The sequence below is a fragment of the Macaca mulatta genome, chromosome 17 (genome assembly GCF_049350105.2).
Source record: "Macaca mulatta isolate MMU2019108-1 chromosome 17, T2T-MMU8v2.0, whole genome shotgun sequence".
In the NCBI taxonomy this organism is placed as follows: domain Eukaryota; kingdom Metazoa; phylum Chordata; class Mammalia; order Primates; family Cercopithecidae; genus Macaca; species Macaca mulatta.
This window is the reverse complement of record NC_133422.1, coordinates 25,855,015-25,881,087: the sequence shown is the minus strand read 5'-3', so window position 1 is coordinate 25,881,087 and position 26,073 is coordinate 25,855,015. Positions and strand designations below refer to the sequence as shown.

The 26,073-nt window shown below is 39.0% G+C and overlaps 1 protein-coding gene across 6 annotated transcripts in view; it reads right to left on the bottom strand.

Annotated features, from left to right (window-relative positions):
• LRCH1 (leucine rich repeats and calponin homology domain containing 1) overlaps nt 1–26,073 on the bottom strand; it is a 204,032-nt gene that overhangs the window by 92,801 nt on the left and 85,158 nt on the right. For all 6 annotated transcript variants that reach the window (XM_015121050.3, XM_015121052.3, XM_077974336.1 and 3 more), the window contains exon 2: nt 11,537–11,681. In XM_015121050.3, coding sequence (XP_014976536.1) covers nt 11,537–11,681 — 145 coding nt within the window. The remainder of the gene's footprint in view (nt 1–11,536; nt 11,682–26,073) is intronic.

Below are 26,073 nucleotides of genomic sequence, written 5' to 3'. Positions count from 1 at the left end.
AGCTGCCTAAGCTCTGGGTCTTGAAAAATACCACTGTGCAGATCATTGCTCCTGGCACACAGGAAACTGTCACTGAATGACTAGGAAAAATACATGGGCAGTGGAGAGAACTCTCCCACTATTCAGAACTATGTTCCAGATGGAACCAACCCTGGTTTCCTACTACCAGGAAGGTATTCCTACTTTGCTTCTCTTCCATACCACCTCCCAAAGCCTAGAAAATATATACATTTTCAAGTGATTCTCCTGCCTCAGCCTCCTGAGTAGCTGGGATTACAGGGACACACCACCATGTCTGGCTAATTTTTGTACTTTTAGCAGAGATGAGGTTTTACTATGCTGGTCAGGCTGGTCTCAAACTCCTGACCTCGTGATCTGCCCGCCTCAACCTCCCAAAGTGCTGGAATTACAGGCCTGAGCCACGGCGCCTAGCCAAAAATAAGTATTTTTTACTTTAACATCTTTCCCCCATAAAAAAGGAAAGGGATACTGATACTGACTTAGGTGAGCACAGTCTATTGAGATCAATTTTTATCCAGGGACATTAAGGTAATAAAAATATTCATAATAAAAATTAAGATGCCTGAATATTGCCATTTACCATTTGAAGACGCATTCCTCTCCAGTTGTTTCAAGAAATGTTTGAATGTGTAACATAGATTAATATGCGTGGATATTAGTGTATGTACATCCTTTCTTCCTACGCATCCCTCCAAGGAAATGAATCTTCAGAGAGCTTCTATTGCATAACTTGAAAACTACTAATAACTAGACTCTTCTTTAGTGTTCTAATATTTTTACACAAAGAGGTTACTCTTTGCCAACAATACTACAGAATCCACTTACTTTACTCAAATACTAGCTCTTTTGTCACTATGTTTCTTAACCTGTATAGCAATTTGCATGATGACACAGCATGCCACAAAATTTAATTCAACAAATCAACAAATATTTCTTGGCTATTATGTACAAGGCACTGTGTTGGCGCTAGGACAAGTATTTTATTTATATTCACAACCATCTTGTAATATAAGCACTAAGACCTCCCACTTTTCAGACACAAAAACTGACATTCAGAGAATTTAAATAATTCATTCTAAGTTGCCTGGCTAGTGAGTGTCTCTGTGTTCAGGTTTGAAACCGGGTGGGTCAGGCTTTAGATCAAAGTCTGTGGTCTCCCCTCTACACAGCACAGCCTTTTCTCATTTACTCTGGAATAAAAAGTAGAGGTAAACCAGGAAAACAGTGGAAGGAGGGCACAGAATTCCAAGCAGCGGGCAGTGAGATACTGAACTAGTAGTTAATGATTGATTTATGTAAAAATGAATAGAGGAAAGGGGTCAAAGTTTATTTCTGAGATTTTTGACCTGGGGTGCTGGAGAAAAACAGTAGGAGCATGAACAGAAGCAAGGATCGAAGATACACTAATTTGGAAAAGAAGAAAATGGGCTTAGTCTAACACATACTGGAATTTGAAGGTCACTAGGACATCTAAGAGGAACTGAATATTAGGGAACTGGGGAAATGAGGGCTAGTGCTCAACTGAGTCAAAGGGATAAAGAATATATTTGAGACACAAGAGGCATAAGGTCTTGGAGAGAAGATTTAAGACCAAAGCTTTGGGGCATTCTAGCAGTAAGTTGCAAGAAGAGAAATAATATCCAGATACTGTAATAGAGAAGAAACAGGAAGAAGTAGAAAAGTGACCAGGAAAGCATGTGACCAAAGACAACAGAGGAAGGCACTATCGTGTCAAATACTGAAAAGTTGATTATTTTCTACACCTGCTGAGTTCCTGCTCTGTCCAAGACCCTGTTCTAAGCTCTGAGAAAATACAAAACGTGTGTAAATCCTAAGACTTTATGTCTAACATAACTAGTCAACTTCTCTCCAAGCTGATATCACCTACATCCTACCTGAACATTGATCATGTATTTTAAAAGTGCTGTGGCAGCAGATATTTCCTTCCGGGATTCTAAAAATCTAAGTTAAAAAACCTAGGGACTCCTAAGGAATACAGAAAGTGAGACTTCCTTTACCGATCTTATCACGCAAGGTGGAATGAAAGGACTCCAGGCTGGTCCTAAGAACTCTGTAAACAACTGCTTACAGGTTTTTGGCACCGTGATCAAATGTTCAAAGGTTGCCTCTGCTGAAAATCCCAGGCTGTTCTCTCCTCCTGGTACTGAGGTCACAACGGTCTGGTTCTGGGACTAATTTACTTGAGGGGCCACAACTCATAACAGTTTACTTAAATTCTGTGAAGGTCACCCATTCAAAGTATTGATTGAACAAAGTAAATGAACGGCCCTAAAACACTAGCTACTGCTTCAGCCCCACTCCCAACAGCCACCCACACACAAACAAGCTCTCCCAGTTCTGAGGACACACGATCTGAAAGGAAACATTTCACCATCCCCACTGAATATCACTGCTGATATTCTTTTCATTCTTTTTGGTTTTTGCTACCTACAGACCTGTTCAAATAGTTCATGAAGGTGTACAATTCTTGTATGTGGTGATAGGAATCTGAAGTATTTGGGCTGGGCGCAGTGGTTCACGGTTATAATCCCAGCACTTTGGGAGGCTGACGCAGGCGGATCATCTGGGGTGTGGAATTCGAGGCCAGCCTGACCAACATGGTGAAACCCCTTCTCTACTAAAAATACAAAAATTAGCCGGGCGTGGTGGTGCATGCCTGTAATCCCAGCTACTCGGGAGGCTGAGGCAGGAGAATTGCTTGAACCTGGGAAGCGGAGGCTGCAATAAGCTAAGATCATGCCACTGCACTCCAGCCTGGGTGACAGAACGAGACTCGACATGTCTTGATAAATAAATAAATCTGAAGTATTTGGAGTATCAGAAAAAAATTGTGAACAATTTTGCAACAGGCAAAAAGAGTACCAGGTGCCTTGTCTAACGTACCTTTCCAGGTTATCTCTGCCTGCAGACCTGCAGATGCAAAATGTGTTACGACGGAGGAAAGGTGAAGCCCCAAATTAAAATGCTAAATTTGCTGTACTTACTACAACCTTGCATACCAAACTTAGAAAACATATATTGTTTTCAAGCATATGTGGAATATTTACAAAATTAACTATACATAGCAATACTTGACCAATCTAAATGAATCTATTTCAAACAGAAAATATTCTCTGACACAATATAACTAAATTAAAAGTAAACTTTTAGAGATAACTTTAAAAACTGTTCTATAAATATTTAGCCCAGGTGTGGTGGCTCACGCCTGTAATCCAAGCACTTTGGGAGTCTGAGGTGGGTGGATCACTTGTGTCCAGGAGTTTGAGACCAGCCTAGGCCACAGAGTGAGACTCCATCTCTATAAAAAAATCTAAAAATTAGGTTGGCATGGTGGTGCATGCCTGTAGTCCCAGCTACTGGGGAGGCTAAGGTGGGAAGATAGCTTAAGCCTTGAAAGTCAAGGCTGTGGTGAGCCATAATCGCACCACTGCACTCCAGCCTGGGCGATGGAGCAAGACCCTGCCCCCCACCAAAAATGAAAATAAAAAAGAAATTTAACACTCACAAGCCACAGAAGTAATACCGGAAAGTAGAAAAGACTGGGAGTGATTAAAAACCACTGCACAGCAAAACTTTTAGGAGTCAGCTAAAGCACTATACACAGGAAAACTGTGGACTTAAATGCTCCTATAAGAAAAGAAAAAATCACTAGAACTCAATGAGCAAAATATCCAAAATCAAAAGCTAAGTTTAAAAAAAGTTATTAAAACACACCATCTTCTGTAAAAGTGGATAAAGAAAAAGAAAGAATGCACAAATTTATAGTATTAGAAATAAAAATGAGAGCCAATTATAGCTACAGTAGGAATTTTAAAAATACAAAGGCCTTCCTTGTTTAAATACTTATTTTGTTCCCTTGGATAATCCCTAATATCTATTTTCACAATTATGAAACTGTCCTAAGGAGCATGGAATGCAATAGAGATCATGTTCAATAAGATAACAGAGGTGAAAGTGCTTAGTGACCTATAAAATGTCAAAGAAATATATCCCATTCATTTCTATTAATTATGAAATAGTGTAGCCTAGGGATAAACCACTTTCCTATATCCTATCTAAAGTTAAGGGTTGTTGAAGGGCTCAGATTTGATGGTGTGATGATCAAATCTTAAATCCTATTTAGCTATTAAGAAGTAGTGGTGGCTGGGCATGGTGGCTCACATTTGTAAATTCTAACACCTTGGGAGGCCAAGGCGGGCAGATTACTTGAGCTCAGGAGTTCGAAACCAGCCTGGACAACATAGCAAAATTCCATCTCTACAAAAACAAACAAACAAAAAACACACACAAAAATTAGCTGGGCATGGTGGTGCACGTCTGTAGTCCCAGCTACTAGTGAGGCTGACATGGAAGGGTCACCTGAGCCCAGAGAGGTCGAGGCTACAGTAAGCTGTGATCACACCACTGCACTCTAGCCTGAGCAACAGAGCAAGACCCAGAAAGAAAAGAGAGAGAGAGAGAGAGAGAGAGAGAGAGAGAGAGAGAGAGAGAGAGAAAGAAAGAGAGAGAGAGAGAGAGAGAGAAAGAAAGACAGAAAGACAGAAAGAAAGACAGAAAGAAAAGAAAAAGAAGAAAGAAAGAAAGAAAGAGAAAGAAAGAAAGAAAGAAAGAAAGAAAGAAAGAAAGAAAGAAAGAAAGAAAGAAAGAAAGAAAGAAAGGAAAGAAAGAAAGAAAGAAAGAAAGAAAGAAAGAAAGAAAGAAAGAAAGAAAGAAAGAAAGAAAGAAAGAAAGAAAGAAAGAAAGAAAGAAAGAAAGAAAGAGCAAGCAAGCGGGGAAGTGGTGGTGGTGATGATCCCTGAAATCCACACTTTTCATATGTATGTTCTTTAAAAAAAAAAAAAATTCTCACTTCTTCTCTACAGTACTTGTTATAGGACTTGGTAAAGTGCAGTGTTCTTAGAGGATATATAGTAAGTTGATTATTGATGAAATGGCAATGTTTCACGGTGCTTTTTATCTGTCTCGTTAGACAAATAAATGCAATTTGGAACTTGTTCATTTAGGGCTGGCAGAATAAACTTTGACAATCATATAAACAAAAAAACATATACAATTGAATGAGGAGTGGGTATTTACCTCAGTTCCAGAGCACTAACCTGCTGCACAAAAATCTTAACAACTCTATTAAGATCAGAAACAGAACTGAAAACAAAACCAACAAATTCTGACAGTACTCTAGTTATCAAAGTCATAATATCCCTTTTGTGTCGCTCTGTTCTTTTTTTCAATACACACACTGATCTGAAACAACAGCTATGATCGGGTGATATGTAATAATGGGAAAATCCTCTTTGGAAGTTATGCCAAGTATGAACTATCCTAAAAGGAATGGAATCTGATAAGAAACAGTCAATCATTCACGCAGTCACACTTCATAAAGCCTGTCAGCTACCAATGGCAACGGACATAATTTTACAGGCACAATAATTTATAAACACATTAATAATTTTAGGGACCACTGGCTACAGGTTCCACCTTGATAACAGATGCCCAAAGAGCACTAGAAAAGGCAAAGTTTAAACTCCACATGGTTGGCCGTGCACATGCACTGGATGACTCCAATGGCCCCTTCCATCTCTGCTATCCTGTGAAAAATGTTTTCAAATTTTAAGCCAGTTCACTTTCAAACTCCAGTTCAGTTCACTGTGTTTTTGGTGTCTTTCTGCTGAGCTGTCATTTCACAAAACAAAACCTGACTACCAAAGACCAGCTTGAAAATATACATGAATATATACACTAAAGTTTTCTCATTCTCCCTTTGAATGAGGTAAGATCTTCATGAAAGAATGTGGGATACACATTTGTATTGAATGGAACCAAATTCCTCCTCCTTTTCAGTTTAGGAAGACACCATCAATTTTTTCATTTTTTTTAGAGAGAAGAAACACCATCCTACAATTGAGACTTTCTTTAAAATTGTCAGTGCAGGGAGAGAAGGCATTTCTTCTACAAGTAAGAAGAAATGTAGTTAAATTTAATTTTTAGTTGACAACAAAAAAATACAAAGTCTGTGTTTTCTAAGGCAACCCTAGCATGCAAGACGCTTGTCCCAATCCAAGATGACTCCTCAGTGTGACTCCCAAAGGAATGTGGGGATACTGGTTATGGGACCATCAGGAAGCTGGCTCTTTCTGCACATTGTTCAGCAGCCAAAAAGAATGCCAGGCTGCAGAGAAAGCAGCCAAAACAGATTCCTTTTATGGTGTGATAACATTTTGTTCAAGAGACCGCCCTGTTCTTTACAGGCAATGCTTCAGAACCCACTCCTAGTAGGTGGGGAGAGGTTGGGACTTCTAATGAATATAGCAGGCCTAGCTGGGTGTATTTCACCCTAGAAAAGTAAAAGCACTCACCAAGAGTTCTGGAAGCAATATGATCAAATACTATACAGAACTTTCATTTCTTGGCAGCCGCTACCCGTGAGATGAGACTTTTTAACCAAGGTCCCTATTCTTAGATTCACAACACTCCTACTATTGCCAAGAGTTTTGCTAGTCTGGGTTATTTTATTTTCCTACGGTACATTTTCTTCATGAGGCTCATCAACAACCACCTCTCCAGCATCTTAAAATAGATTTTTAACTTTGTGAGGCTTTCCTGTGTAATTCAGGTTCAAAGTGTTGGTTCCTCTATAGGAACAAGTCTTGCTTAATCATTTTTATTGTTCTTGGCCACATTTCTTGGATTAAGATACTTTATAACAGGAAAAGACACAGTGGCACATATACTAAACTAACATAACCTTTTGTTGTGAACACCAAGAGGCAAAGATTAAAAGCCCAGATCCTTCAAACACAGGCTACATAAACAGCAATAAATTAATATTTTCCACAAACATAACATTTCTGTCACGTGAGAAAATGTGAAAAATATGTAAGTGTTTTTAACTGCACTTCACAGTAAGGATTTTTTTCATGTGCTAACTAAATTTATCTCTAGTTTGGGACTAGAGGTTGTTGGCACCAAGTCGCCTTTTGACATTTAAAGACAACCTGTTAGCCAAAAAGCTGGTTAGGCAGTGACATATCACCAACACCGCCACCACCACCATCATCATCATCATCATCACCATCAAATATTTATGGCTGTTTACTCAGCTGAAATACACAATATACTCCAGAGGGTGTAATCAATTTTGAAAGGTTCCCATGAATTCAAAGTAGCTTCATATGGCATCTCTCCTACTTTGGAATATACAAAATTAGTAATTTCTACATGTAATTTACTGAGAGGAGAAAAAAATCTAAATAGAGTGAGATCATGTTGATTTTAAGTATAGACAGACAAAATCTGTGAAAGTTTGAAAAGCAGCTTCTTTGCACTATTTTATCTAACAAGTCTTTCTTCTCAGTTAATAGATATAAGAAGAAAATTTCTAAGTGTTACAGAAAAGAAAGTATTTTAGGGTACTTGTTTATAAAATCAGACAAACTTGCCTATTTGTTAAAGCTCTTTCAGATCATACTATACTTGATATCGTCTACCTTAAGGGTGAGCTCAAAAGTAATTTACAGTTTATTTAATTTCAAGAAATTCACACCGACTTCCCCATACATCAAAATTAATGATAATGTCCTGCATTGATTATATATTTCTTTCTTGGATATATAAGTTTTTTTTTTTTTGGCATGCTATCCCATTTATAACTACTGCAGAAAAAAAACACTAGATTAGCTCTTCTACAAAGCAGTGTGTTTACAGCATCCTAAGTCTCTGCGTACTTTTCAAGTGAGGGGATTGGCAGTCTCTCCCCAAAGGCCAAAAGTCAACGAAGTCCACTGCGTCCCTTCACCATACCCAACAAATATACATTTTATTTTGCTAACTTAATAATATCCAGGAGGAGCAGAAAAGACATGAAAAGGCCACAGTGGCTAACCCCGGTTGTTGTGGAGGAGACATCACGTCGTGATCATACACAGGCACGATATTCTGCGTTCCTCCTGCTTACCAGGCTTGGGGATGGCTGGGAGTGGGGTGGTAGTCTGTGGACAGGAAGAACTCACACGGACAACACTATCATGTGGATGATACTACTCAACATCTGAGAAGACTTCAAAACAATTTTATTAGATGACACTGGTATTTTCTAGATACAACTACGTATTTGGAAGTAAACAAATGTGGCAGTCACTGTTTCACAGATACTAATAAATCTTTTAGGAAAAAGCTATATTGCATTCAACATCAAATCACTCCCAAACTGATAAATATCTCAATTTCAAGGGTCCAATTCCTAGAAGACATGTTTCAACTATACCCAATAATCAAATAGGAATTAAAGGCCTTATAATTGAGTAACACAAGAGGACCAGCTTCTTGATTACTTTAAAGATTATTCTCATTAATATTTTTATTTATTTATTTATTTATTTATTTATTTCGAGATAAAGTCTCATTCTGTTGCCCAGGCTGGAATGCAGTAGCACAATCATGGCTCACTGCAGCTTCAACCTCCCAGACCCTCTCACCTCAGCCTCCCGAGTAGCTGGGACTACATGCGCACGCCAGCACACCCGGCTTATTTTTGTGGTTTTTTTTAGTAGAGATGGGGTTTCAACATGTTGCCCAGGCTGGTCTTGAACTCCTGGGCTCAAGGGATCTGCCTGCCTCGGCCTCCCAAAGTGCTGGGATTACAGGCATGAGCCACCGCGCCCGGCATACTACTTTATGTCATACATTTATACTCATGTAATAAATTTATAGGAAGTTTTAAAAATAATTTTTTGTGTGTGTGTGTGTGTATATGTATGTATGTATATATAGTATCTGGCTTTCAAAAAGTTTAGAGGATAGCCACACATTTTTCTTTTATCTTTATACAATACCTCAGAGAGGTAAGCTTTTTCTCATATTTTCTCTATTTGTCAAATTCCTTCAAAGAGCACATGATTCAATACGGGAGAACAGGTCTCAGACATGGTATTATTAAAAGTAGCAGAAGTGGACAAAGAAAAACAGAACAAAAACAGAATGACCCACGTACGTTGAAGAAAACAGATACAACCATGAAGCTAAAAATTACAGACTGAAAACAATATTTAAAGAGTTAGATGCTTAACAGCCTCTTTCTATATTCTTTTTCCTTTCCATTACCAGGAATTCATCACAAAACACTGCTTATAACATACCACATGGTCCTCTTCAGCCATCATCAGTTTCAATGAATTCTCCATCTTTGCCTTAAAACATCCTCGGATCCATACTCCAATATATACTTCCTACCCATTTGAAGACAGCAATAATCTCTTCTCAACTAGGTGTGACATGGAAACCAAAACCATTTTACTAATGTTCTAAAAATATAATATACATTTTAAGATTACATTATCTGGTATGATTAGCATTTTAAAATCCCTATCATCGTAAAAGTAAAATGTCACCTATACCCAAAAGTTTCTCAATGAACATGGACTAAATACAACAATGCAAAGTTAAATATATAGACTTACTGCATCCAGGACTACCAGCAGTGAAAATGTCACAGCAGGACAGGAGTAGGTAAGTGAACTACACATGCTTTCCCCTGTATATGTTGGAATTAGAGTACAGATGTCTTAGGGAGATACTGATGCAAATTCTATAGACACCTATGCTTGCTGCACCAGGAAATTCCAAGGTTATTAACACCCTACTATGTCAGAAACAGCAAGAAAATTCAAAATGGTCAGATAAGTCAGAAATCTGCAGAAGTGAAGATTAGATACATGAGCCTCCAGACGATCCTAACAGTAACCTACACCTTATTTACCAAAAAGAAGTTAAGGCTACTTAAAAAACTGCTAGGATTTTTTTCAACCCTGATAAAAAAACAAACGCACTTGGCCAGGCATGGTGGCTCACATCTGTAATCCCAGCACTTTGGGAGGCCAAGGCAGGCAGATCATGAGGTCAGGAGATCGAGACCATCCTGGCCAACACGGTGAAACCCTGTCTCTACTAAAAATACAAAAAATTAGCAGACGTGGTGGTGGGCACCTATAGTCCCAGCTACTTGGGAGGCTGAGGCAGGAGAATGGTGTGAACCTGGGAGGCAGAGCTTGCAGTGAGTCAAGATCACACCACTGCACTCCAGCCTGGGTAGCAGAGTGTGAGATTCCATCTCAAAAAAAAAGCACTTCTACAGAAATGCAACGGAAACTCTTTATTTTATTTTATTTTATTTTTTTTGACATGGAGTTTTGCTCTTGTCTCCTAGGCTGGAGTGTAATGGCACAATCTCTGCTCACTGCAACCTCCACCTCCCAGGTTCAAGCGATTCTCCTGCCTCAGCCTCCTGAATAGTTGGGATTACAGGCATGCGCCACCACGTCCAGCTAATTTTGTATTTTTAGTAGAGATGCGGTTCCACCATGTTGGCCAGGCTGGTCTCAAACTCCTGACCTCAGGTGATCCACCCGTCTCAGCCTCCCAAAGTGGTGGGATTACAGGCGGGAGCCACCGCACCCAGCCAGAAACTCATTTTTGACTTCAAGGAAAACAAGAGAAAACCAGTAATTTTTGGTAGCCAACTAAATCAAAACAACAATCAAAACTAAATCAAAACTAAAAAACCACTGGCATTATACCTGGTTCATTGAACTTTCTGAAGTTTGATGTCGGGTATATCTGTTACTCAACACAAGCCTTGCTCCCCTTTGCACACCAACATGACACAACTGACATGAGAAAAGGTTACATTCAGGCTTGCAATTGGGGATCTTGTATTCACGGTAAAGATAGATTTGATAAAACAGCTTCCCTCCCTCTCCTGACATCTCAGATATGGGGAAAGGATTTAGAATTTGACCAGAGCACCTAGCTGCAAAGTCTAAAACCAAGGCCTTAAAATAACTGATTTTCTTAACATCAGAGCTACTCAGGGGCATTAATACATGATACCGTGTTGTACATAATCAATCAATGCACATTACTAAACCATGCTCAGCAAACACTGACCTAAGTTAGTGGGATGGAAAGATAGATAGCAAACTTCGTATCTGGCTACAGTTGTTCAGTGCTCCTCAACTTTCTTAAGAAGGCTTAAAGTGAATGAGCTCAATTAGTACTAGGTAGCAAGGCCCAATGTTATCAATAATTGCCAAAGCTCACCCAGGCTTTCTCTCTTTTTTTTTTTTTTTTTTGATCCTTGTCTGTCCCGACAACCAAACTCTTTTTCACTTCCCTTATACTTCCTCCTCCAAAATCTACATGAATACTTGAAGACAACATAATTACAACCTTACAAATACCAAGTAGACAAAGAGAATAAATGATATAAATCATTTTTTTTTAAAAACCCTTGTCATATTGACATTCAGGGAAGTCTTGCACCAAGAGCAGTATTAACAACATTACAAATTTATTAGAAAAGTTATTACTTAAAACATCTTTGTGGGATCTACATCAAAGAAAAATCAAGAATTGCAAAGAGTGAAAAAAATGGATAGAAATGAAAGCATAAGTTTTTTATTTCTTTCATTGAATTTGATTACAACTTTTATGTTTAACCTACCTCAAGTTCAGGTAAGTCAGCATCTGGAGATTAACGATGGCTTCAGGAATGACTCTGATACAGTTGTGATACAGATTAAGAATTTCCAGTGATACAAAATGGCACAATTCCATTGGAACTTCAACCAGTCTGTTTTTAGATAAATCTATGAGAAAAGGAGAGAATATTTTCTCAATAAAATTTGAACAAAATCAATATACTTTTATTAACCACAAACACTGTTTTTCTTAACATTATACGTTTTGACCAACATTATCATTTTTTTTGCACCTCTGTTACTACAGCATTGTGATTTCTATTTCCTTTTTCTATTTCCTTGACAAATTCTGGAACACATGGGATTTGGAAAAGCAAAAATGCCGTTAAAACTTTTTAGCTCTCTAAAGAACTTTTTACTGTATCTAAAAATTATTTTATTTCCAACTAATTCTACCAGACAAGTATGTAAAATGCTATCCTTTAACATATCTGAATACATACATATTTACCAAAATTATTAATTCAAGTTTGCTTTTTTTTTTTTTTTTGAGACAGGATCTCACTTGGTTGCCTGTACCGGACTGCAGCAGCACGATTTCAGCTCACTGCAATCTCAACCTCCCGGGCTCAGGTGATCCTCCCACCCCAGCCTCCCGAGTAGCTGGGACTACAGGCACGCACCACCACGCCTGGCTAATTTTTATAGGAACATGTCTTTTACATTCTTTACAAATGAACACATAACAGACAATAACCAAGTATTTTATTCACTAGAATTACTGAGAGCTTATAATATATAAGACTGAGATAAATTGTGTCTATTAAGAACTGATTCTATGAAGCACAATCAGCAGTAAAACTGGACACCACTGGGCAAATGTACCAAAGAAAGCAATCATAGTCCTCAGAACAGTGTAATCATACAGTATGGCCTACAGTATTACCATCCCAATGATAAAATTATGCAATAGTCCTTAATATCTTAATATCTAAATAGTCTTTAATATCTTAATATCAAAATGAATGGGAGATGTGACTGTCAAATTCCATAAAACACAGAATATAAGAACCACCACTTTTGAAAACAACTCAACAATAATAGATAACCTCACCCTGTATCAGGAGGGACTCAAACAGTAACTGAAGATTATCAGTAAATATGTAACATATACTTAAGGAACCATACCTTAGCCAAAGAAAACACAGAAAATGTAAATATGTCAATATCACAGATTAAATAGATGTTAAAGAGCCACCTTCCCTCCAATAAATAAATACACAAATAAGCAAAATCAGGACTAGTTAGCTTCAGAGGGACAATTCTAACAAACTTTTAAGGAATAATTTTGAGAATGATGGTTTCCAGCTTCATCCATGTCCCTGCAAAGGACATGAAATCATCCTTTTTTATGGGAGCATAGGGAATACAAAGATCTTATACTATCAAAACAATTCACCTTATAAACAGACCAAAGTAAAATAGTACATGATCATCTTCAAGGATATGTAAAAGGCATTTGGTAGAATACAATATTTATTTTTAAACAACCTTATTAAGGGATATTTTATATATTTTACACACACCAGCAAAATGACACAAAAGAAGACATGTAATTTATGATAATAGCAAAAGGGCAAAATCCCCAGCAAATCTTAAGGAATATGCAAAATTTATATGACGAAAACTTTAAAATGCTACTAAGGCAAAATTTTAACAGGTGATGACAATTAATTATATCTGTATAATTTAAGGCACTTCCAATTTAAACAAAAAAATACTTCCAGAATTTAAAAAAATTTGTTGGGGTTATTATACAAGTTGATTCTAAAGACCTCACGGTAAAATAATGTGAAAATAGTAAAGTATTTCTCAACAAAGAGCCCTGAGAGGATGAACTCTCCTGGATACTAAAAACACATCATAAAGCAATGTGGTGGATAGATGGGAAGGTCAATGGCATGAATTACTAAGATGGGAAATGGGTCAAGAGACATACATATGGAAATCAAGGCCATGGACCTGACTGGTAGAGGTCTGCACAGCAGAAGGTGAGCATCAGGCTGGCAAGTGAAACTTCATATGTATTTACAGCCACTCCCCACTGCTCACATTACCGCCTGAGGTCCGCCTCCTGTCAGATCATCTCGGGCATTGATTCTCATAGGAGCACGAACCCTACTGTGAACTGTGCATGCAAGAGACCTAGGTTGCGTGCTCTTTGTTAGAATCTAATGCCTGATGATCTGTCACTGTCTCCCATCCCCCTCACATGGGACCGTCTAGAGCAGGAAAACAAGGTCAGGGCTGCCATTGATTCTATATTATGGTGAGTTATATAATTATTTCATTATATATTACAATGTAGTAATAACAGAAATAAAGTGCACAATGAAGTAATACACTTGAGTTATCCCGAAACCATCCCCCACTCTGGCCTGGGGAAAAACTGTCTTCCACAAAACCGGTCCCTGGTGCCAAACAGGTTGGGGACCACTGAAGTATGTAATAAAGGTGGCATTTCAAATCAACAGGGAAAAGACACAAGGCCAATAGTTTGAGAAAACTGAATAGCCACCTAATACGAACAAACAAAAAAAAAACATGACTACCTATCTCGCACCTTTTATCTCAATAAAGTCTAGATGAATGAGAGATCTACTGTGAAAAGCCGTAACAGCACCAGGACAGCATGGGTTGTGTTTGTGATCTCAGAATGGGGAAGGCTTTGTATGAATAGTATAAAGCGAGAGTGCCAAATTCAACACACACACAAAAGTATGGCATTTTTAAATCAAAATCTTCACCATACACATTTATGACAATCAAGGAATGGGGGAGGATGGAAAGTTCTACAATTCATAAACCCAATAGGCAAATTTTTTATACACAGAGTTTCTACAGTTGACAGAAATAAGACAAATCGTAAACAAGAAAAAAAAAAGAGATATGAACAGATGGCTCACAGAAAATGATATACAAATGGCTCTTAAGCATATGAAAAAAGGATCAACCACACTCAAATTAGAGTGACACAAATTACAACTACATGGGATAGTATTTTTCATCTATTAGAATGGTGAATATAAAAAAATCTGATAAACACATTGTAATATTGAGGCCATGGTGATGTGAATGAAGGATATTTTTCGGTAATATCTGTAAATATTACAAATGCACATACACTTTAACCTAGCAGTCTTTCTTATCTACAGATATTCTTATACATATGCAAATGACCTATTTTTTTAGCATGGTTCCTTTTTTTTTCTTTTTTTTTTTTTTTTTGAGATAGAGCCTCATTCTGTCGCCCAGGCTGGCGTGCAGTAGTGTGATCTCAGCTCACTACAGCCTCTGCCTTCTGAGTTCAAGAAATTCTCCTGCCTCAGCCTCCTGAGTAGCTGGGATTATAGGCATACACCACCATGTCCAGCTAATTTTTGTATTTTTAGTACAGATGGGGTTTCACCATGTTGACCAGGCTGGTCTTAAACCCCAGACCTCAGGTGATCTGCCCACCTTGGCCTCCCAAAGTGCTGGGATTACAGGCATGAGCCACCACGCCCGACCAGTATGGTTTCAAAGAGCAAAAGATGGAAAGAAAATAAAATACAAGACTGGTTAAGTATTAATATACCATTAACAAACATCATAAATATGCTAAAATTAAATCAATTGATATTAATATAATATTAATTCTATTTTGTGTGATGGAATGTAATATTAAACATTATATTCCATAATGGAATACTAATACTATGCAGCCACAAAAATGAATGAAGCAGCTCTACATGTGCTGATACAAAACAAACTTCAAAATAGATTCTAAATGTTTTAAAAAAAAAAACAGTTGCAGGACAGTGCATATAGTATTTGTGGGTTTTAATGAATATTTACATAATTATTTAAATATAAGTAGATTATGTCCGGAAAGCTATACAAGAAACTGTTTAAAGTGGTTGTTTCTGGAGAAAGGATCTCTGGCTAGGCAGACAGGAGTGAATGGGAGGATGACTTCTCACTGTAGATACTTCTGTGTCTTTAGAAATATCACTGCATTGCTTATTTGATTGTGATATGTAATATATACACATTATGATAACATATGTAATTGTGTGTATACATACCTCTGTCTCATTCGCCTATCAGCATTCTTATTCTTTCTCTGCACAAAGAATTTCGTTTCACTTAAAAAGAATTAAGAGGCCAGAGCAAACTGTGAATTTCCTCATATTAAATTAAGGAAAATATTGAAGCAAGCCTCCTTTCACGAATGTTTAGAATCTAAATAGAAAAGAATTCCAGAAGTCTCTTGCGTTCTTTCTTTTTGAACCACTTGACTAGACGTAGTGATCTTTGATGTGCTACACGGCTGGAAATTTGCCCAGGAAACTTGTATGTGTTGTTTCCTTCAGGTTCAACTCCAAGGAAGTTCCACTGAGGGTCCAGTTTACATTCCAAACTTTACCTTTCCTGAGAACTGCTAGAACTATACTATCTAATTGAATGAACAAGATATAGAATATATGCCCATAGAATATTTCAAGAACTATTTTAGGTAATGGGAGTGTTTCTGTGATTTCAGTGTCACTAATGTTTCTTTAAGCAAGAAGAAAATCGTATTTTTGTAGAAATACTGTCACATAGCTACGAACCTTTTAAAGGACAACGAGGCATAAAATTAATAATAGAAACCACTCTAACCTGAGAGCAGAAGACTAGTTCTAAATCTACGACCACCTGAAATGTTTGAGAAAGTTGCTCAATTTTCTAGGCCTCTGTTTCTGAATAGGTAATATTAAAGTATATAAAACTAGATGAGTTCTAACATTCTTTTCAGAGCTAAGATTTATGTGAATAAGTCAAATTTATTCTGAATTCAAATATTTTAAGTCAAAAATATTCAAAATCCAAGAAATTTTGTTTCATCATCATAATTAATAGCAGCAGTTAAATATCACAAGAAGTTATAAAATACAAACCCACCAATACTGTAATTAAATATTTGCATATTATGTTAATAAATTTGACATTTCACTGTAGAATATATGTTCCATCATATAATCTGAATTTTAAAAGTGTTCTATTTTCAAACTTGGGAAAAATGTAATGGTAAGACAAATAAGTTACAAAATGACTTACAAATTCAGCTAATATTCAATTCTGGGCTAAACGTACTAAAGGCATCATTAATAACCATTTGCTAAAAATGTGCTAGAATACTGCACTAATTAGCGTATCAGTCTGGTATTTTCATTACTATTTACAATGCATATTATATTTGCTCTCCCCCCTTCTTATCTTTTCTTCCATAATCTCCAGGTTTAAAGGGAAACTCTGGCATTTTTTCTTCCAAGTAATTTCTTCCCTGGCTGACTGCATCCCAGAAGCAGCTGTGCTAAGGGCTGGTCAGAGCCTCTCAAGGGATAAGATTAGTCCTGCTAGCTGAAAGGAAAAGGAGGTTTACCTGATACAGCCTTCATTTTCCCATTATTTTAAGTTGTGTCTGATCTCTTTTAATTCTTGTTTTTAATTACGCTATTCTATATGTACTTTTTTAGGATTCCTTTCTGAAAGGAGCCAGGCTACACATTACACATTCATAAAGTTATAAGGTAACAGTGAGCTTCTGCCATGCCCAGGCCTACATTGCTGGACAAACAGGCAGACCAACTGTCCACTGAGTTAGTGACAGTTCACCTATGCAATGGGTCCCCTGTTGTCTTGGGTTTGTGTTACAATTTCTACATTAACAAGGATGAAACTCTATTACAAAATCTACACACAGCTTAGACACTTTCACTGGCTATACAAAAACAGTTCCCCAGATCAGCATTGCCCAAGTTAAAACAAAACAGAAAAACAGAAAAACAAAAAGCTTTCCTTTTTTTTTCTTTGTTTAGTTTCATTCACTCCATGCTGAATTAGGTATGCATGCTCAATGTACACTAAGGATGGAGTATCTACGGAAATGGGAAACCACTTCAGGCCTACTTTCAAGGAGTTTAAATTTTGAAAAGTAAGATGAGGCAAGGCAGGATGCCCTAATTGTGCTTTAAAAATGGTACAAATAAAGAGCTAGGCATTTGGGAGACGGTAGATGAATGACAGTTGGCAAAGTCTGTCATGCATTGACCAATTCAAGCATGCCCGACACTGCAGCTTCACATCTGGCACCTCATTTAAACCACCGCATGTAGCAGCAGTAGCCCCACCTAAAGATGACAAAACTAAGGCTCTGAAAGCCTCTGTCACTTATGTGCCCAACGCTAAAGATGGACAGAGCTCCCCACACAAGACCACTCTTTCTCCATGGAATAATGCCAAGCAAGACCAGCTTTATTATCAGGAAGACACAGCAATCAAATCTTCACTGCACTTTTATGTGTCCAAAATTCAACCAAGATAAAGTCAACATGGTCTTCGTATAAGCTCGGAAGGTAAGAAAGTGATGAAAATCATGGATAAAAAAAGGAAAGTACTGAAAAAAATAGGTCGGCTGATGGGCTTAACTATAGAAGTAACAACATGAAGCTTGGCTCGAATTGCTGATTGTATTAACCTTACATAAACACTCTATTTTGATGCATAGGCTTCCAAATATATGACTTGCTTTTTCTCTGAGTTATCATTTAATCCTCAACTTTGTTAACAGAAGAGAGGAAGAGGGTGCAAAAAAAAATGGGCATGTTTGCTTTTTGATGCTTTGCTTAGGCTGATACGGAAATCATCTTGTGTCTTTGAGAACCCACCATGGGGAAGACATCTAGAAGGGAAGTGGAAGTGAGTCTGGATCAAGATGTTTTGACTCTGATAATCCAGAATAGATAATCCCTTTACAAATAGTGGGAGTGAAAGATATACGTACATGTTCAAAATTTTTTCTGTCCTGATAACCAAGAAATAAAACAACATCTGGTCCCTCTTTAAAGGGGAGAGAAAAAGAGAGAAAGGAAGGAATGAATCTAGGACTTAGTTGAATTAAAGACATGAGAAGGCAGTCCGTTCATGGTTCACAGAGAGATATGAGCACTCCTAACTCTGCCTTTGAAAGGGCAGAGCCATGCCGGAAGCACCATTAACAATGACAGATACATCAAAGTGTGAGTAATCAAGGTTCTCCCACTCAGGAAAGACAGAAAGAATAAGAACTCATAGATAACAGGAAAATGTTAAAAAGGCAATTAGTATCTTTGTCTTCAACGGCAACCAAATAAGAGGGGGCAAATGGGCAAGGGGCTGTGAAAAGGTGGTAGGGTCTAAATGACAGAAAGATAAGTAAGCTTTTAAAAGCTAGAGATACATGCTGATAAAGAATTTGTGTTTGTCTTTGTTATTTATTGCTCTAATTCTATTATCAATATGCTTGTATAGAGGTGTTAGTGAGTCGGCTTATGAGCTATTTCCCTAAACAAAATATGCGTGTATTGTTTCTCAATCTTGTTGGCACACTGCAATCATTTGGAGAGGTTTTTTTTTTAACATCCTAAAGCCTGGGGTTCGTAGCCAGAAACTTGGACATCAGGATTCTGGAGATGTCCGGCTGATTCCCACTGTGCTATGAGAAAGCCAGGTGAACAGATGACAACCTATTTCTGCTTTCTCTACCTAAACCAAGCCTCCACAGGTGTTGCTGTCCTAAGAGCAGAGGTAGTTCCCAGAAAGGGTGTGGTTTGGATACCACACTAGTACCTGAGAAATAACCTAATTTGGGAAAGAAAATCTTAGCCAATCTGGAATTAAGCATTGCTAGGTTAGATTCTTACTCTGAACTCCTCAGTTAGTTTCTGATACAATCAGAGCAACAAGAATCTGACTTGGAATATGGAGTTTTGCATATTTTGAGTTGTCCATGATCACAGAAAATTTGTGGGTTTTTTTTTCCTCATGTAATCCTCATCACAACCTAGTGAGGCAGGTGCTGTTGATTCCTAATCACATGCAGGCACTAAACACCAGAGAGGTTAGGTAACTTGCCCAAGGACACAGAGTTAGTCAGTGGCAGAGCCAAGAACTAATCCAGTTTTGTGTGACACCAAAGTCCTGTCTTGAATCTACTGATTCTGCCTCATAGAACTGCATACAGGCAACATCAGTTGTTCATATGGGTATAGCTTGTAAAACAAACAAAAAAAATGACTGACCCATTTCAGGTGCCTGGTCACCAGGCATTAAAAAGATTCTATAGCTCTGTACTAAAAGTAAGTGATCTCTGGCCAGGTCCCTAATATTTTCTCCAGAAAGAAGAGCACATGTCTTTAGTGCCACGTATCCTCCATCCAGCCCATGATGGGCATTGTCCTTTCCTGCTGGAATCCCAGCCTGGGTCTGGCTCTGCAGCGCAGAGCTGGGCCGCCACAGCTCTATCTGTGCCAACATACCTAGGCAGCAAACCGGAACCCCAGAACCACGTCCTCCCCACGTCCACCTCTTAATGGAAGCATTCACATGAAAGCCGAGCAGCCAGAAATAAAACAATAAGAGTCACTGCTGCCAAGATAAGTTCTGCAAATCCCTAAAATAAAGTAGCCAGATGAATAAAAATAAGCAGGGTAGGGTAGAAAAACAGTCAATGGAATCTGGTGTGCAGTCAGCACGATTGGAAGGACAGTGTTGTTTTTGTATGAAAAAGGAAAGTGGTGTCTCAGGAGGATCTGGACGAGATCCCCGCTCTCCAGCAACAACATCCTGAGTTATCAGCCACCACGGCCATCGAGCAGCCGTGACGAGAGCCATCAAGCAGCCGTGCCGACAGACCAGGACAGCTGGGAACCTCATTTGCAACATCTTGTTTTATGGTCCGAAGAGAAGATCTCATCTTGAAAGTCGAAATCCATACCAGTTCCACACAGGAAGACCAAATGACACCATAAACATGTTATCATGGAAATTTAATTTCAGAATCTTAGCACACATCATGATGTCTCAATAACTGGGTAAGAGGTGAATCTGTCACTTATTCATCTAAAGCCCTGGCCCACCACAAAAGTGCATGGAACCTGCTGTTTTCCCAGTACTGAGGGGGCTGCTCTGTTATCTCCACCCTCTTGCTGCTCTTCTTGGGACCACTGCCTTGGTGGAGATAGTCCTTGGGTAGAGGTAGGATCTAGGGTCATCTGCCCTCTTTGGACAATCCATCCCTATCTTCACCTAGGCAGGCAAGGGTCTCTCTAGAAGAATCTCAGCTACATCTTTCTATCCATCCTGAAATTCCTGTCTCAGCTCTGCAACATCCTCGGTGTCTGACCTTCACTTCCCACTCCTCTAGACACCCCACCCAGCCCCATGACTCAGCACCCATGGGGCACACATTCAGAACTGCCCTGCAGTAAGGGAGTGCTACCCAGCCAATAAAGCAGAACCCATGGGCTGACTCACCCCTGTCTCTGCAGACAAAACAACCCGACGCTTCCAGGGTTAAATGGGCAGAAATATGAAGCAGTTCCTTACAAGTTTTGAGTGAGTAAAGATCTCAGCCTGCATCTCTTAACAGATCAACAAAGAAGTCAGGTCAAACAACAGAAATGTGATCAACAATTCTCCAATATGAACCATGAGGTCTTCCCTGATCACCTCCTTAAAACTTTTTTTGTAATCATCTTAACCTTCTTCCTCTGTTCTACATTTTCTTTTTATCTTAGCACATAAATAACCTTCTAACATAGCAATGCAATTTAGTCATGTAGATAGATGTGCATTTTCTCTTTTCTCCTCCTAGAATGTAAGCTCCATGAAGATTAGGATCTTTGTTCATTGTTGTACAGTAAAAGCTTAACAAATATTCATTGAATTGAATATTTATTACTAAAAGTAAGTGAGCTCTGACCAGGTCCCTAATATTTTCTCCAGAACAAAGAGCCCATGTCTTCAGTGTCATGTTTCCACCCAGCCCAAGATGGGCACTGTCCTTTCTTGCTGGAAACCCAGCCCGGTTCCAGGTCCTCAGGTCAGACAGCTTGAGTTCAAATTCTGGTCCCACCACTTAGCTGCATGAACTTGGAAGTAATTATTTAATTTCTCTATGCCTCAATTTCTGCATCTGTAATATGAGGACATTAATAGTACTGGCTCCATTGAATTAGTGAAAGGATTGAATGGGATGATACATGTAAAGCCCTCAGAGCAGTGCCTGCCACAGAGTGAAGCACTCTAAGAATAACCACTATCATTATTATGATAGCTATTACTCTTACTGGGTTCCATGAGACACAAATAAATAAATAATAGTTCTGTACAATAAGTGAAAAATCTGTAAGTTAGTTTGAAAGTTTCTCTTTCCACTAAATTAATGCTCAACTTACCTAACAGTTCTCTCTAGCTCCATTCAATGATCAATGTATCTATATTCCCTCACTCATCACAGTGCCAGTTGTATGTGTTTGGTTCATTTGCACCTTGTAAACATTAGGAAGAAGAAATGAAATGATGCATGCAAAGCAGTTAGCAGTGTCTGGAGTTCAGCAAACGACAGCTGAAAAATGAAATATAACTAGGACACCAGGCCTCCTCTGACACTCTCCGAGTACAGAAAGGGAGACACACAGCTCATGACTTAAATTCTAGAGAGAAGTGTGGGAATAAACATGAGTACAGATTACTGCAGGGACACGGTTCCCCAAGGGTGCAGAAGAGCCCAGAGAGCTTCCTGGCAAGTACAACACTGCTTGGGACTCCGCTCGGGACAGGGGTCCTGAGACCCTGGGCAGCGAACAGGGGTCTGTGGCGGACCATCTTCCTGGCTGAGCAGGCTAGCAGCAGTCATGCAGATAGCAGGAGAGGAAAGCAGGAGACTAGGGATTCTCTGGGGTGTGAGAGGGAGGGCAGAGGTCTCAGAAACTTTCCATTGTGAGGCTTTAGAGCTCAAATGGCCCTTCGCTAAATCACATGATTAAGTATTTGAAGTGTAACAAATACCTTATTGCCTGACTAAAGCTGAGCAGCTGGTAACAGTCTCTTACCAGCCAGTCCACAGATAGTCTCTGTGGTACCATAATTCGAAGAAAACTAGTTACTAGTTAAGGGATCTGACAACTGCTGCAAGGTGAGTAATCTGGGAAATGCAAAGAAAATGAATCCCAAGGATGCTAAGGAACATTGACCTTCTGCATGCCCAAATTTACACTACCCTGGGATCAGAGAAGGGAGTGGACTTCTCTCTACAGGGAGACAGAAAAAAGGCAGAGAAGTAGGCTCCGTGGACTCTACGGCTGCTGCTTTGCTGGTATGTTATCATCATTTCAGGATTAGAATCAAGAATGAAACAAGGCACTGCTGTGAGCTGCTAATTACATAAATATTTAAACTCTCAACCATAAAAGAAATGTTCTTTGCTGGAAAAAACAAAGCCTTTTATATAAAAATGACCAAACCAGAAAGTTTTTTTCCAGGATTTTTATCTTTGCTGGAAGCTTTTGAAGTCAAATATACCGTGAAACAGTCTATTACACTTCAGTTAACAGTCTATTAATCCTGTTAATCCTCAATTTCTTAGATTTTCTTTTATTATATACTTCACAAATAACAAATAAAAATATAAGGAAAGCCAAAACTACCCACACCCCTTGCAAAGGTAAAGAGGATCTAGAGGTTTTGTAGTATATGCAACACGTTCACATACGTGATTGATTAGATCTCTCCTATTTAAAAGTCTTTTAGTGGCATATCAAACTTTTTTTAATTTTAATATTATATGTAGTAAATAATCTTAGGCATGAGGCCATGTAAGATCTTCAGTTAGCAAAGATAAAATTATTGTCCCTCTAGGAGACTTGCTAATTTGGGATGGAAATGTATCAGTATATTTTTAAAGACTTCCAAGATAAAGAAATGAATCCTCCTTTTTACGTGAAGTAAATTATAGTTCCACTAAGCAAGATAACCACTGCTCAGGTTTTTCAAATACTTGTGTTAAACATAAAGTAGAATGAAGGCAATAGGCATCATTTTGAAGTAGAAATCACGCAGAATTCAAAATTTATACCATATAGTATTAATTACATCAGTAACTGTTTAATTTCAAACGAGGTAAAAATTCAAAAGCTATTCAAAGGTTCCGTGCCAGTTTTAACATATTGCTGAAGCAGTCAAAGGAGGAATCATTGCCACAAGTTTTATCCAAAAAAAGTAACCCTCAAAGATATTGCCAGTGACATTTTTAAGTAAATATAATTCAGAAAATTCAAAGCTACTGTAATATAGTTAATGTCCCATAAGAAAATAAATTTTATATGAATCGATTTGCAAATCCAAAGTAATTTTCTTGTATGTAATACAAATACTATAGTTATCATAAATATTTTATATGTATTAACGTGTCCACAGCAACCTAAATTACAATTTCATCTATATGTCATTCTTGGAAACCAGGTATCGTTTGGAGCAATGTTTAACTCAGCTTTGTTCTTTTTTGGATAAAATAAGAACTTGAAATTTCAAAAGAAGCCTATAGTTTAGGAGGCTGAAGTGGGCAATTACGCTTTTCTGTTTTGTGAAAGCCTTTTCTCTATAGTCATTCAAGGAATACTTGTTGTGTACCTACTATGCGCCAGCAATAGTTCTAAGCAGTGGGCGAACCCAGCGAATGCTGGCGAAGAACTCCTGCTCTCCAGAACTCACCCTCCAGTGGGGTGACACAAACACGAATGACAAGGAAAATGCATGGCATGTTACAGGGTGGTAAGTGCTAGAAAGAAAAATAAAGAAGAAAAAAGAACTAGGAAGTGCGGGAGAGGCGTGGCAACTTTAAACAGGGTGACCAGGGAAGAATTCGCAACCAAGATGACGTCTGAGTGCAGAGCTGACGGAAAGAAGAGAGGAAGGCACGGGATCCTTGAGGGCTGAGCCTCTCCCCAGGCGGAGAGCGAGCAGAAAAGCCTTAAGGTAGCAGCAGGGTGGCATACTGCAGGGACACCAGGGAAGGCTGTGTGACTCCAGCGAGGGAACAAGGGTGAGGAAATCAGACAGAGGCCAATGAGGTCATGGAGTAGGCAATCACACAGGGCTTTCGGCCATTGTAAAAGTCTGCCATTTCCTCGCCATTGGACGGCTTGGAGCAGAGGGTGGCTCACATTTTCACAGGCTCTTCTCGCTAGATTTGTGTTTGGAATCTAGGGCAGACAGGGAGGCCAGGGAGGAGGTGACAACCCAAGCAATGTAAGAAGGCGGTTAGACCTAAGTGGCAGAGTGGAAGTGACAAGAAGTGGCCACATTTAGGTTGCATCTTTTGAAAGTAAAGCCAACCGTATTTGCTGATTGGATGGAGGTTTGAGAGAAAAACAGTAGTCAATTAGGACTCCCAATTTTGGCCTCAGAAATTGGAAGAATGGAGTTGCCATCCTCAGATGTGGAAGCCTATAGCAGATATTGTGGGGCAGGTCAAGAGTCACTCTGGAGATGCAAATGTTGAGACACCTATTAGATATGCAGGTAAGGAAGCGTTCGCAGCTGGAGCTCGGGGACAAATGTTGGGAACTGTAAGAGTATAAATGGCATGGCAAGAATACTCTAAAGTGGAGTGAGTGAAGATTAGAGAAGAGGGCCATGCACTCAGCCCTGGGACATCCCAACCTTTAGAGGCAAGAAGAGGAAGAAGACTAAGAGGGAGTGGTCTGTGAGGAAGGAGGAAAACACAGGCCAACAAGGTCCCTGGAAACCAAGTGAAGACAGTGTCTCAAGGAGGAGGGAGCGCTCCACTGTGCCTATGGCTGCTGCCGGGTCAAATCAGCCAAAGGCTGAGAAATGACTGTCAGATCCAGCAAGTGGAGGCCACAGGTGACCCTGAGAAAAGCAGCAGAGGGGGAATGTAGGAGCAAAAGCCTGATGAAGGTAGGTTCAGGAGAGAATGGAAGATTACCAAGAGTAGTCAAATTCACAGAGATAGAAGGTATAAGGGTGGTTGCCAGGGGCTTGGAGGAAGGAAAAATGAGGAGTTAATGTTTAATGGGTACAGAATTTCAGTTTTGCAAGATGAAAACATTCTGCAGATTGGTGGCTCAATAATGTGAATGTACCTGACATGACCGAATTGCACACTTAAGAATGGTTGAGATGGGCCGGGCACAGTGGCTCACGCCTGTAATCCCAGCACTTTGGGAGACTGAGGCGGTGGATCACTTGAGGTCAGGAGTTCAAGACCAGCCTGGCCAAAATGGTGAAACCCCGTCTCTACAAAAATACAAAAAAAATTAGCCAGGTGTGTGGCACATGCCTGTAATTCCAGCTACTCGCGAGGCTGAGGCAGAAGAATCACTTGAACCCAGGAGGCGGAGGTTACAGTGAGCCGAGATCGTGCCATTGCACTCCAGCCTGGGTGACAGAGCGAGACTTCATCTCAAAAAAAAAAAAAAGGTTGAGATGGTAAGTTGCATGTTGTATATATTTTACCAAAATTAAAAGCTTTCAAAACTGCAAAGAGAGACTGAAAAAAGAGGAATAAGTTATGAGTTTAGGCAAGTCAAGGTAAAAGAGAGCAGATAAATGGGATGGAAGCTGAAGAGGGGCATGGTATGAAGGGAAGAAATCAGCATGTTTGTATGCTGATGGGGAATAGCTTGGTGGACGG